Source organism: Ochotona princeps, chromosome 3 (assembly GCF_030435755.1).
Source record: "Ochotona princeps isolate mOchPri1 chromosome 3, mOchPri1.hap1, whole genome shotgun sequence".
Lineage (NCBI taxonomy): Eukaryota > Metazoa > Chordata > Mammalia > Lagomorpha > Ochotonidae > Ochotona > Ochotona princeps.
In genome coordinates, this window is record NC_080834.1 from 86,657,481 (window position 1) to 86,672,066 (window position 14,586).

The 14,586-nt window shown below is 42.0% G+C and overlaps 1 protein-coding gene and 1 non-coding gene across 2 annotated transcripts in view; both read left to right on the forward strand.

Annotated features, from left to right (window-relative positions):
* The first annotated feature begins 7,316 nt into the window (after positions 1-7,316).
* LOC118758985 (small nucleolar RNA SNORD78) lies at positions 7,317-7,379 on the forward strand. The gene has a single exon (XR_004995914.2). It is a non-coding gene; the product is annotated as a small nucleolar RNA SNORD78 (small nucleolar RNA).
* Positions 7,380-13,411: 6,032 nt separating this feature from the next.
* Positions 13,412-14,586, forward strand: part of SLC15A2 (solute carrier family 15 member 2) — a 34,290-nt gene continuing 33,115 nt past the window's right edge. The window contains exon 1 of the mRNA XM_004577852.4: positions 13,412-13,559. Coding sequence (XP_004577909.2) covers positions 13,455-13,559 — 105 coding nt within the window. The 5' untranslated portion in view covers positions 13,412-13,454. The remainder of the gene's footprint in view (positions 13,560-14,586) is intronic.

Consider the following 14,586-nt stretch of genomic DNA (forward strand, 5'->3'; position numbering starts at 1 on the left):
ATTTGATTATAGATTTTCACTTGATGCTGTTTATTTAACCTTTTATTGGGTACCAATATTTCCACATGTTGTTATCTTTATTTTCTGGCTAAAGTTTAATAGATTTAAAAAAAAAACAGGTTCAGAAGTTAGGTAACTTGTGACATGTATCGTTGGCTAACAGATGGCAGAGTAGATATTATACTCTTCAGTTCCGTGTTGTGTTTTACCAAATGGTTGTCTGCAATTGTACAGTGTCAAAAGCTATTGGTTTATGATAAATGTCATAAATCCATTTTCATAGAAATTAGGATTGCCCATGTTTTAAGTATTTATTTTATTTGAAAGGCAGAGGGAAAGAAAGATTTTCCATCTACTGGTCACAGTGGCCGGAGCTGGGTCCATCCAGAGCCAGGAGCTTCTTCCAGGTCTCCCACATGGTTGCAGGGTCCCAAGGACTTGAGCTATCCTCCTCTGCTTCCCTAGGCCATAAACAGGGAGCTGGATCAGAAGTGGAGCAGCTGAGACTTGAACCAGTATCCATGTGGAATGCTGGTGCTGCAGACATAGGCCCAGCTTCTACACCATGGCACTGTCCTCTAAATGTCGATAGTTGTTTTTTTAAGATTGATTGATTGATTGATTGATTTTGTATCTTAGGAGGTTTATTCCAGTGGGGCAGGAGCAGGGGTGGGAGGGGAAGGTGGTGGAGATCACTGCAAAAGGGGACTGGGAAGGGAGGTGGGGGAAGGAGAAGAGAGAGAGAGAACCACACCTGGGGGCCTTGTTGTCTGCAAGGTGTGGGGGATGGGGATTGGGAGGGATTGAGGTCAGGCCCCAGGGGATTGGTGCCTGCAGGTGAATGCCTAGGGATGATTGGTGAGTGGGCAGGGTTAAGGAAGGGGCTGGAAGATTGTGGGTGGGATTCTGAGGTGGAATGCCAGGTTACATTTGATCGGAGGATGGCTAGATGTGAGCTGTGAGCCTTGAGGAAGAGGAAATGGCACCGGTCCAAGGTGGGATATTTGCATAACTCCTTACATTCCTCTCTTTTGTTTTATATAAAGGAAGAGGGGCTTTGTTCTCTATGGCTTCTTTGAGCTGTTTTCTCTTGGCATTGGTTGCAACCTGTTGGGAGAAATGGGAGATGGAGGGATGCTTCTAGTCCTGCAAAATAAACTGGTTAATGGTTTGATTAAAAGCAATTTTACATTTCAGTGGATGACACCGGAATGGAGGGAAGGGTTATTAAGAGTCGTTTTGAAAAGGTGGCTTGATTTCATTTTCTCTTAGCCAGGCCTTCTTGTACTTTAGTCCTTGCTTCTTCATTACTCCTGAATGGTCAGTGTAGACAGGGTAGCTTCACCAGGAATCAGAGACCCTGACTGCCTATCATCCTATCTAACTCCTCACATTTCCAGAGGAGTGAACAGGGATAAAGGGACAATGACTGCTCTAGCTGCTTCGAGCTGAAAGGGGGCGTTGTTGAGTAACCATAGCAGTAGGAGGTTCTAGAGGTTCCTGGTAGAAGGTTGAAGTCATTAGATGTCTGAAATACTACCTGGCACTTGAAGGCTTCTCTTTGTTGAAGTCTAGATAACAAAACATACATAATTGTAATCTTTCCCAATCTAACAGGTTGTGAGTTCAGTGATGGGTTTGTATTGTGATGCCACGCACTAACCTTTCATTGTTTCAGATAACAATTTCATACAACCCAAAAGGTTTCATGTGTTCCATTGCATTCATTGAGTATGTTTCAAAATATGGGATTTGAAGTAGTTGAGTTAAACTGATATAAATCTAGTCCCTCGTTTTAAACTAAAGTAATGTTTACTCTCACAAAGGTTTGAAACCTGACAATTCTTTAATATCTAAGCTTGAAAAGCCCAAGTATTCCAACTGGGTTTCTAAAAGATTTATTTATTTTTATTACAGAGTCAGATATACAGAGAGGAGGAGAGACAGAGAGGAAGATCTTCTGTCCGATGATTCACTCCCCAAGCAGCCACAACAGTCAGTGCTACGCTGATCCAAAGCCGGGAACCAGGAACGTCTTCCAGGTCTCCAATGCGGCTACAGGGTCCCAAAGCATTGGGCCGTCCGTGACTGCTTTCCCAGGCCACAAGCAAGGAGCTGGATGGGAAGTGGAGCTTCCGGGATTAGAACCGGCACTCATATGGGATCCCGGCACGTTCAAGGTGAGGACTTTAGCCGTTAGACCACGCCACCGGGCCCAATGTCAATAGTTTTAATTGTATCTCTCAGATTTTTCTCTCTGATGGTCCTTAAACTATGATTGAAAATAATTCTTGACAAATCTATAATTTTGAGTAAATGTACAATTAAGCAGTTATTGTCATGGAATAAGTGTTATCTCAGAATATTTTATCAATTTTCTTTTGATAGAAACAGTAAAGTATTAAGTAGATATTTACGCTTATAATAGCTTTTGATTTAGAGGGAGGGATGATAAATACCAAATAATAGTTGGAAATCACTAACCAGCAAGTTCTTTTTAATTTTAATATATGTATACACACATATATATTTAGAGCAGAGATTCATAGTAATATTAAGCAAAAAGCTGAGAGTTCCTATGTTTTTTGTCCTCACGATCCATATTCTGCACAGGAATGGCATATTTGTTGCAATTGACAAGCTTAGAGTGACATTGTCACTTGAAGTCCACAGTTTATGATTAACTGTTGATGTTGTACATTCTATGGGCTTCTGAAAATGGCACACAGTAATAATATGTATCCATCCCTGTAGTGTAGAATAGAATATAAGTTGGCTACAAAGGAACAAAAGGGCTTTGAACTACTACAGTGCTAAAACTCCAAACACTGCCACATATGCACAAGAGTATGAATGACTTACATATTATGTATTCAACAGATGTTATCAATTAGATGACATTAGATAGATATGTCAGAACTCAGGCATTATCATATACCATGCCTACAGCAGTTATTTTAGTAACTTTCAATTTATTGAGCTAAATCAAAAGAATTCAAGAATGTAAAATCTTATTAATAATACAATAGAAAAAGGTTGATAACATCAGAGGAGGCGCTCAGGTGAGTCTGAAGCTGGAGGCATGGGGTGCTTGACTCTCCCAGCCATGTGGCTGCGCTGGAGGAATCTGGGCCAAGCCAAGCTCAGTGCATGAGGTCCTAGCTCAGGCCACCACTGCCAGGTGGTGGGCAAATCCTGAGCTTGTCCTGTGGCTCGAGAAATTTCTCCCCCCACAGTAATCACATTGTGAGTGTCGGCAATATGCTCTGGGATCTTGGGGGTGTAGGCTTACAAGGAGTCAGAAATGACATAGGTGGGAATTAGCAAGGACCTTAGGGTTCAGGTCTAGGTGAGGAATGACTTCTCCAGAACTTCCATGGACAAGGCCACTCTACTTGAAGGCTGAAACGTGGAACCCACCAGAGTGTCAGAAAATGGAACAGGCTTTGTGAGGCTGGGCCATAAGGCCAACAAATATGAGTGAGTCAGATCTGGAAGTAGAATCTGCAGGGGAATATGTGGATTCACCCATTGGAACAGCAATCTCTGTTGGCACACGCAAGAACTGTGGCTGGGAATAGGCCTGGTTGCAGAGCACCAGGGGACACCCTGGCTAGGCTGGAATTGCCATCACTGTACGCAAGTGCTAGGTTTAGTGCACTGTCCAGGGCTGAACATGGCTGCAGTCTTCCTCAGCACAGGTTGGCCTGGGTCTGGGGAGGGTCAGACTGGATAGATTCCAGCACCCACTGGTACTTGTGAGAGGGTGGTTATAGAATAGGCAGGGCTAGGTCTCACCTCCCGATGAATGATGTGAGCCTTGTCTGGGTATGGACCAGGTGTGGTTGTGCTGCAACACCCAACAGTAAGAACCGGAAAGGATATGGGCCAATTAGGTAATGATACCGTTCCTGCCAGGACAACAGGTGGACAAAGTCAACCTGGTCCAGTAACCTGCCAGTATGTGCAAGATCTGCCACTGGGAGGAGACCAGATAGAGGAGTTTGGTGAACTCCTTTGTCAGTTATAGTCTGCAGGTAAGTACAAGAACCAAGGCAAGGAGCAGTCCAACCCAGACCAGGTTACAGTACCGACTGGCATACATGTGAATCAGGTCAAGGAGTGAGCCAGACTGGGCCAGTTTATAACATCCACCAGCAGATCTGAGAACCAGGATGGGGTGCAGAGGGTCCAAGTCAGGCCACATCACACTTGAGCCGGGCCAGCCAGTTCACACTTGAGCCGGGCCAGCCAGTTCACACTTGAGCCAGGTTTGGGGGCTGGCTGGGAAAGGCTAGCCTGCAGCACCAATCAGCACAAGCTGGAACTGGGGGTAGGTTGGATCAAATTAGGCTGAAGTACCTGCTGATGGATGCTGAGGAAAGATGAGCCATGTCAGTCTGGTGGTGGTGGGTGTCAGGTCTGTGAGCCCCAGGGCCCTGGGGATCTCCTGGCCCAAGTTCTAGGGCCCACTTACGTAGTGGGTGTCAGGCTCGTGAGCCCAGGGGAGGGGGACCAGCGGGGCATGAGTCTCCTGGCCCACGTCCTTGGACCTGTCTGTTCAGTGGGTGCCAGCACTGTGAGCCCCAGTGGTGGGGGACACAGAGGGATCTGGGTCTACTGGTCCAGGTTACCAAGCCCACCAGCATGGTAGAGGCCGGGTTCATGAACCCTGAGAGTGGGGGTTCCAGTGGTTTCCAGTGGGTCCCAGGTCTCATAGCCCAGGGCCATGAGCCTGCCTTTGAGGGGTCACTGAATCCATGAGCTCCAGGGGTAGGGGATCTGTCAGGGGCCATCTGGCACAGGTCCATGAACCCATCTAGGAAAACTGTCCTCCTCAGTGTAGAGGATGGAGTACTGGATGGCAGACCATGATGCACATGGAGGACATGGTAGCTCACTGGGGCCTGCAGAGGACATCTGGTACCATAGCAGAGAATGGAAGACAGAACATATGGACAACTACCCCAGCCAAAGGACGACAGAAAATATCTGGGAGAGTCAAGACTGTAAGGTTGATGGTGTCAGCCAATGGACATTGAAGAGAATTCCTCATCCATAGATTGGCAAGATCAACAGCATTTCAAAACTATCGCATCAACCTGGGCAGAACCTTTGGAACATGCACCATTGTAACTCTGGGTTGATACCGGGTGGCCCTTCCCCATCCTTAGGTGCTGGTGTGGTTGGGAGGCTCCCAGAAATGGGAAGAAGAAATAGAAAATTTGGAAACAATGATCACACTCTTTTTTCCCTAACCCTAGATTTTTCCCACTCCGATCAACTATGTAAACATCATCTAAAATTTTAAAAAAGAAAGAATACATTACAATCAACAAAAAAATCAATATTTTATGAACTACCATTGCAGGTGACTTCTGTGATTCCAAAATGTGTGTAGATTTCTTTTCACCAGTAGGCAAATTAGTAGTCATGCAGCACACACCAGCCGAATGATCTCCAATTCAACTCAGTTCTGTCTGTGTGGAAACTGCATCAGCTTCACAGCTTGAGGACACAGTTCCCACAATCCCCCAGCTACCACCACCACAGACACACCTCAAATGTCAATTGCAAGCCCTTGGTTCTTTTCTCTGTGCTTCTGATAAACTGGTTATAAATCAGGGTTCCCACAGTCCTTTTGCTGGGTTTGACTAATTTGCACATGTAACCCACATTGATTCTAAACACATTTGCCAGCTTTGTAAAAGGTATTGCAAAGAACGCAGATGAAGAAGTGCATGTTGTAAAATATGGGAGAAGGTACTTTCAACCCTCCAGAACCTACATGGTTAACAAGCGGGTTTTTACTGAGTCTTATTGCATAAGCATGACTCCTAGTAAACTGGAAAGGAAAACCTTGTGAGGCCTGTCAGTAGAGATTCCTTAGTATTTCTTCTGCAAGGCTATGGGGCAAGACTCCTCTGGAATGAAAAAAGTTTTATGACCCGTTATTAGACAAAATAGATCCAAGAATTCATGACTCCAGAGCAGTTAAGTGTAGAAATATTACTAGATTTCATAACCTAATTTGATAAGGACAAACTCGAAGTTTTATGGCTTGCCTTGGGGGAGAAAAAAGGAACAGGTGAATGTAAAAGCAAGGAGTTAGAGAAAGAAACTTTGCTTCCTGTAACCTGCTTCTGAGGCCCAAAGTTCCCCAATATTGTTCTAGTCTTCTAGGAACTAACAAGGGTTGTGGGAGTAATGAGCCAAGAACTGTGAACAAAATGCAAAATGCAATCATCATAATCCAATAGACAAAAATTTCTGGTAAGATACAAAGCCTGGAAAAACTTGACCATAGCGTGATCATTTCATGGTTTCTCATGCGTACAGAACCAGCAGTGAAAGACAGAGCCTTCTTGGCTCAAAGCATTTGAGCACAGCCTCTGTTCAGCCTTTGACCATGGAAAAGAAAGCCTTCTGCTTCACTGCCACTTCCCCAAACTCAAGAGCATTCCAGCTTACAATTAAGAGAGCTCTTGGAAGCATGGTTTCCAGGTTAACCCAAGGCGCTCACAGACAACTCAAACTGCACATAACTCAAGTGCCCATCAACAAGAGAACAGGAAAATAAATTGTGGCATATTTATGTAAGGAAATCTCTCAAACAATGGAGAAAAATCTTGCTAAGGGCAACAACATGAATGAGTCTCACAGATGTATTGAGGAATAGAAATCAAACAAAAATTATAGTGTTATTCTGTTTACATGAAATTTTGAACAGGCAGAAAAAATCCATGCTGATGGAAGTCAGAATGGAGATAATCTTGAAGGCAGGAGGGTTTGACTGGGAGGCAGAACAGAAGCAATGGATGCTAACGCAATAGTCTTGGAATTTATCTTTTTTTTTTTTTTACCTTGGTAGTAGTATGTGAGTTATACATATACAAAAATTAATAATGTGGAGCCTGACGTGATAGCCTAGCTGTTCTAATCTCAGCAGCCTTGCTTCCCATCCAGCTCCCTGCTTGTGGCTTGGGAAAGCAGTGGGGGACAGCCTAAAGCCTTGGGACCCTGCACCCACATGGGAGACCCGGAAGAAACTCCTGGCTCCTGGCTTCAGATCAGTGCAGCTCCGGCTGGTACAATCACTTGGGGAGCGAATCATCAGACGGAAGATCTTCCTCTCTCTCTCTCCTGTTCTCTGTATATCTGACTTTACAATAAAAATATATAAATCTTTTAAAAAATAATGTGGTATGCTAGTGCCTTCATCAAAACTTACATTTAATTTAAAAATTCTACAAACAAAATCAATAGGAAATATAGTCACCACAAAGAGAATGGCAGATCATTAATATCAGTAATGCTTGTAATGATGTGGATCAAGCGTCTGACCTGAAGTGACCATGTAGACAAATTGCACGGATAAATCCCATTAAAAATCAATGACATATAAGCAGATTTGGTAATTTTACAAGAAACAGAAAGACCAGAAAGACAACTCAGTGGAAGAGTGGGAAGGGCAGGTGTTCAGCCTAGTGGGTTAAAGGATTTTAGCCTCTAACATTACTGTGTCAGATGCTAAGTCTGCTTTTCAAATCAAAATAAATGAAACATTTGAAAAAGAAAATGACAGGGCCCAAAGCCATGGCTCAACTGGGTAATCCTCTTTTGCAAAGCACCAGGATCCCATTTGGCCACCAATTTATGTCCTGGCTGCTTCACTTCCCATCCAACTCCCTGCTTGTGGCCTGGGAAAGCAGAGGAGGACAGCCCAAAGCCTTGGGACCCTGCACCTGCGTAGAAGACCTGGAAGAAGCTTCTGGCTCCTGGCGTCAAATAGATTCAGCTTTGGCCATTGCAGCTATTTGGGCAGTGTAGCCAGCAGATGGAAGATCTTTCTTTCTGTCTCTCCTTCTCTGTAAATCTGCCTTTCCAATAAAAATAAATCTTTAAAAAAAGGAAGTGATAAAAGCATATGCAATTGAGTCAGCATTCTTCCTTCTGGAATTTTATCCTATAGACACATGTAACTTACAAGCCCAATTATTGTATTACGTGTAATAGCGACAGGTCAAAACTTGAATATACAGGAATTGAAGACTAGTTAAATAAGCTATAATAACATCCATATAGTTGATAATTTTCACAGGTTTATTGGCTATTTGGATATCTTTGTTCACTTCTTGAATATTTTTTCACTTCTTTGGAAATGTTTACGTATCCATTTTTTAAGTGTTTATTTTTATTTGAAAGGCCGATTTAGAGAGAGAGCAAGAGAGATCTTTGGTCTTGATTCATTCTCCAAATGGCTACAATGGTCAGAGCTGAGCTGATCCAAAGCCAAGTGGCAAGAATTTCTTCTGGTCTCCCCCATTAACTCAGTGTCCATATGGGATCCTAATGTTTGCAAGGTAAGGATTTAGCTATTGAGCCATTACACCAGGTCTTGCGCCAATTTTTTTTCTTTTATGTTTACCTTATTTTATGTTTTATTTAAGAAATTTGAGCTAATCCAGACTCCTGAATATGGTCTCTTTTGTTTCCTTCTCAAAAATTGTTTTTCTGGTATTGTGGCATTGTGGGCAAAGGTGGTGCCTGAAATGCCAGCATCCTACTTTTTCTTTTTTTTTAAGATTTATTATTATTGGAAAGCTGGATATACAGAGAGGAGGAGAGACAGAGAGGAAGATCTTCCATTCGATGTTTCACTCCCCAAGTGAGCCGCAACGGCCGGTGCGCGCCGATCCGAAGCCGGGAACCTGGAACCTCTTCCGGGTCTCCCATGCGGGTGCAGGGTCCCAAAGCTTTGGGCCATCCTCGGCTGCTTTCCCAGGCCACAAGCAGGGAGCTGGATGGGAAGTGGAGCTGCCAGGATTAGAACCAGCGCCCATATGGGATCCCAGCACGTTCAAGTCGAGGACTTTAGCCGCTAGGCCACGCCGCCGGGCCCAGCATCCTACTTAATATATACCAGTTTGAGTCCCAGCTGCTCCACATCCAGTCCAGCTCCCAGCTAATGGGCCTGGAAAAACAGCGCTACTTGTGTCATAAAAATTATATGTGTGAATCTTCTTCTGACTTTTGTTCTATTCTGTTTTTTGCTTTACTGGCCATGTGTCAATTTCATTTTGTCCTAATGACTACAGGTCTATCAAAGGTCTTAAATCTTAGATAGTAAGTTCTTTATAATGCTTCAAGGTTGGCCTTTCCCTTTTTTAAATTTCCGTATGAAAATTAATGTGTCTTTTTTTTAAAAAAAATACTTATTTACTTCTAATTTAAAGGCAAAGTTAGAAAGAGGAGACAGACTGAACCAGCTACCGTATGCGATGCCAACATTGCAGGCTATAGCTTGGCCCCACTGAGCCACAGTGCCAGACCCAATTCATCTTTCTACACTTGCAAAACCTACTGGAATTTTGTGTTGAAACTATGGATTTACTCAGGGAAACAACCATATTTATAATATGAGCCTTTCAATTCAGTGTAAGTCTCCTTTTACTTGAAATTTCTTTAATTTTCTTCAGGGTAATTTTATAGTTTTTAGTGTTCAGATCTTGAACCTCTTTTATTATGCTACCAATGTAATTTCTAAATTAATACTTTATTTCTCATTTTTCCCAGGTTAATATTTCATCATTTTTGAGATAATATTTTTAATTTACATTACAGTCAAAGACTTCATGGCTGCACCAAACAGTTCAACAGGTAAAGAGTAAAAAGACCAGAGCCTGGTGTGGTAGCCTAGTGGCTCAAGTCCTCACTTTTGCATGCACCAGAATCTCATATGAGTGTTGGTTTGTGCCCCCACTTCCCTGGCTTGGGAAAAGCCAGGGATCTGGGAAAAGCAGTAGAGGATAGCCTGAAGCCTTGAACCCTGCACCCATGTGGGAGACCCAGAAGAAACTCCTGGCTCCTGGCTTTGGATCAGCTCAGCCCCTGCTGTTGTGGCCACTTGGGGAGTGAATCAGTGGCCAGAACATCTTTTTCTCTGTCTCTCCTCCTCTCTGTATATCTGACTTTCCAACAAAAATAAATGATAAAAAAAAATTTTAAAAGACCAGAGTCCAGCAAGAAAATGGGCGTGCGTGAGAAAGTAATAAATGAAAATGTATTCACTATCACTCACATAAATATTAATCACAAAATCATTAAAACCATAATGTTACATAATTTCTATGACAGTTCTATTTTTTTCTTACTGTTACTGTTTATATTTGCTGATTTTATACTCAAGGTCCTTGTCAAACAGTTTCTCTTTTCATTTCATATTTGCCTCTTAACTACATTGGCATCTATCATTTTAGAGCTTTAGTCTCCTTTCTATGAATAACTATATAACTGCTTTATCTAATGCCATGTCCCAGAAGCAGCATGAATTCTTTGCTCTTATCTTAGGGATAAGATAAGATTGACTGTGATGTTTAGATTCCTCTGCATCTATTGTCTTTAAAGATTTATTTCATTTTTATTAAAAAGTCAGATATACAGAAAGAAGGAGGAGACCAAGAGGAAGATCTTCCATACACTGGCACTCCCCAAATGGCTGCAATTGTTGGAGATGAACCAGGAGTTTCTTCCTGATCTCCCACATGGGTACAGGGTTCCAAGGTTTTGGAACATCCTCTACTGCTTACCCAGGCCAAAAGTAGGGAGCTGGAAGGGAAGTGGAGCAGTCAGGACAAGAACAAGGGCCGGTATAGGAACCTGTGGCTTGCAAGGCAGGAATTTAGCCACTAAGCGGCCCCAGTTGCTTTCTTTATCTTTTCTTTTTCATCCTTCCAAGTGATGTCTACTACAAAGACACTGGATATGGGAAGCACTATGATATAATGCACATGGCCCTAGGCTGTGCCTGGGGCTGCAGGCCTAAAGAGGGGGTTTAAACGAGTGTTTCTCAATTACCTGGCATAACCATCACATAGGGTGCTTCTTTTAAAACACAGGCTCTTATATAAATGCTTTCTCTGTAGATAGCAGTAGGGACCTAAGAACCTTCTTAAATGATTATCATCAAGGAAGTTTAATTTACACAAGGTTAAGATTGCTGCCATCTGATGGTTTTTGAGTCTACCAATGCCACAATTTTATTGCCATAAACAAGAGGAGAACAGGTCATTGTCTTGGCATAGTAAGTTAAGCTTCCAACTGGAGCACTGGTAACCCATGTGGAACTAGATTGTGTCCTGGCTGCTTCACTTGTGATCCAGCTCCCTGCTCATAGCCTGGCAAAGCAAAAGAAGATGGCCCAAACACTTGGGCCCTGGCATGTGCATGGGAGACCCAGAAGAAGCTCCTGGCTCTTGGATTCAAATCAGTTCAATTCTGGCCCTGTGGTCATTTGGACAGGGAACCAACCAGCAGATAAATTCTCTTCTTCTTTCTGTAGATTTGCTAATAACTAAATCTTAGAAACAGAAAAGAGAACTTCATTTAAACAAACAAATGTCAGAAAACTTATCCTAATCTCAAATTTGGCTTTAGGGATACAGACGACAACAAATGAATTGCTAACATTGTATACAGATTCTAGTCCACCTGCTCTGCCAGCTTTAAAGTCATTGTAGGTGCCCGGCATGGTATCCCAGCAGCTGAAGTCCCTGCCTTACATACACCAGGATCCCATATGGGTGTTGGTTCTAATCCCAGCAGCCCTATTTCCCATCCAGCTCCCTGCTTGTGACCTGGGAAAGCAGTGGAGGATAGCACAAAGCCTTGGGACCCTGCACCTGCATGGGAGACCCAGAAGAGACTCCTGGCTCCTGGCTTTGGATCAGCACAGCTCAGGCTGTTTCAGTCACTTGGGGAGTGAATCAATAGATGGAAGATCTTCTTCTCTGTCTCTCCTCCTCTCCATGTATCTGACTTTCCAAAAAAAAAAAAAAAAAAAAAAAGCCATTGTAGCTATAGAAATGAGAGAATAAGAAAATTCTGTCCTTAGATTTGTAAAGCTTTTGTGCCTTTACTAGTTAACTAATGACTTCTGATGGCTCATTTTCTTGCATGCAGTTTGCTTAACAAAAAGAATAACTGTCGTTTAATCATTAATACTACATGCAGAAAAGAAGCTGGACCCTCCCTTGGGTACAGTTCGGTGGGAGAGAGATGAAATGAAGGTTGTGTTAGAAGCTGAGAATTTGTGGTCAAAGTCTGAGTTAAAGATTAGGGAGGAAAAGGCCTTATTTGTCAGTAAGTTATTCAAATAGGTAATGCAAGAATTTTACAAGTCATAGAATGATAGGTTGTCTTTTACATACTCTCAAAACAATTTATTTTGGTGTTTAAGACTTCCTGGTGTTTATGCTTTTTATAGCTTTAACCCTTCTCTCTTTTCTTTTGACTAACTAGAGGGGCACTGTGCACTGTCAGTTTTACCTCTGACACAGCACCGTCTAAAGTATCTCCTTTGTCATCATGTTTGTTGTTACCTCTTTTCTGATAAGAACTAAATGTGATGTTATAGAGTTGTTAGAGACTTCATCCACGGAAAATTAAGGAAAATTATGTTTGCACTAATACCTAGAACATAACTGTTTGCACAAATAGAATCTAGAACATTTGCCCAAATTAGTGTTTTTTTAACGAAAGGATGATTTCATTTTGAAGTGAGAAAAATGAAAATATTAGGAATGAGTTTGGCAAAGAATGATTCCCAAATATACATCACCAATCTTTTTCTCATTTCTTTTGCCCTACTTTGTAAATTGCTTATAGGATATTTCTAGATGACCTTAAATATCCAAAAACTACCTTTCCTCTCAAATTCAATTTTGTGATGATTGTCCCTCTTCAATGCAGTTCAACTGCCTTACATTCCTAGTCCCATTTACATAGCTTCCATACCTGAATAATGGCCATAGTTACTGCAGATACTAATCTCTACCCTTCCTGTCATGGCTTAATAATAATTCCAGATCTACCACCTACCGAACATGTGATGTTGCACAAATTTCTTAACTTTCTAAAGCATTCAACTCTACAAAATGGGAACAGTAGTAAGAAATAGAATAAGCAAATATTTATGTCATATATGCCTGTTATATGTAACCATACATATTCATGTAAATCTTGCATATAATATGTGTTCAGTAAGTGGCAGCTACTGCCACTAGCACATCATTATTTTAAAATCTGTGTGCAGGTATTCTTTTCCTAAGTATCTTGTAGTCATTTGCAAAAATAATCTTTCTGGAATCTGTTTCCTTATCGATTCTCTAGCATTGGTTCATCATTCCTGTGACTTATGAGGTGCTTTCATTTCCCCATGTTTACCTTTTCATACAATCGTCCTTTTGAGCTATAACACCGACCCTTTCTTTTCCTATAGCTTCCACCTTTGCTCTGAATCAAGCAGTTACTGAAACTGACACCCACAGGGTTAAAGCTAGCTGTTGAAACCACCCCTTCCCCCGCCTCCCCTGTCCCCTTTTTCACTGTGGTCTGGCAGCTGTCCTAACTGCCTACCAGAGCCAAATGCTTGAGGAGAGAGAAAGGAGCCAGCCATGAACCCTTTCCAGCAAAATGAGTGCAAGGAAACTCTGTGTTCACCTGTGTCCACTGAAGAGACACCACCTCAACTCTCCAGCTCTCTGAAGAAGACACCTCCGGTGAGTCTCCAGTTTCAGTTCTGCCTCTGATACCAATAGCTGTCTTCTTTTGGCTGTTGTCCATAGCCTCTGACGCTTCGGGCTGAACTGTATTAGAGTATTCAAAACTGTTCTTTCTTGGAGTCAGAATGCACCTGAAAAACACATTTAAATCGAACTTTCCCTTACTTAGGAAAGGAAATGGCAAGAAGAAGGAGTTTCCCACTTGGGCTGGAATCTGGATTTCTGCTGTATTTCATTGCCTATTTGAAGTTTCTCAAGGGGGGGAATAAAGCATTCTGAATGTCCAGGGAAACTTGGCAAGCACTCCTGTCTGGAGAACTGTGTGTGATTGTTCTTCTTTTTTTTTTTTTCTTTTACCAAAATAAAAACTCAGCCCTTAGTGCCTCCCCTGTGTACAGAGCCTTCTGTTGAACACCAACGAAAGTTTTAGAATAGAGCCCATTTCTGCCACTGTGTGTTCCCAATTTAGAGTGGGAGGTAGGACAAAGTAGTAATCATGTTTTCACTGTAAACTTGTTAAAACATTTCTGAATGTATTATTGTCTTTATGTTTGTATCCTGTAATTGGAGAGGATATAGTAATAATTCCCAGTGTTTTCTGAATTCCCACGTTGGGCCAAGAGGTGGTATTATTTGTGTTTCTTTGGAATAACAAAAGTAAGGCACAGGGACAGGTGTAGTGGTATGGCTAGCTAGTGATAGTATGTTAACTCAGCCAGCAACCATATTACATAGAAGGCAAAACACATTAAGCAAACTCAAAGTTGCACGATTTTCCAGCTCTAAGCTGGAAGGAAAGGGGTCTAATACATTAGCATTTATTTATGATTAGGAGAATTGTTTGTACATGTCTATATCAGTAAAAGAATGAAAGCACTGATTTATTATGAATATTTTATTTAATCAACGATACCTTTCTAATTCCAAACTATTTAAGTATGTTTACAAAGATATGTGAACTTCTTACAAAATAAGAGTCAATATAAATCTCGTAGCAATATTTGACTGTCTCAATTCAGATACT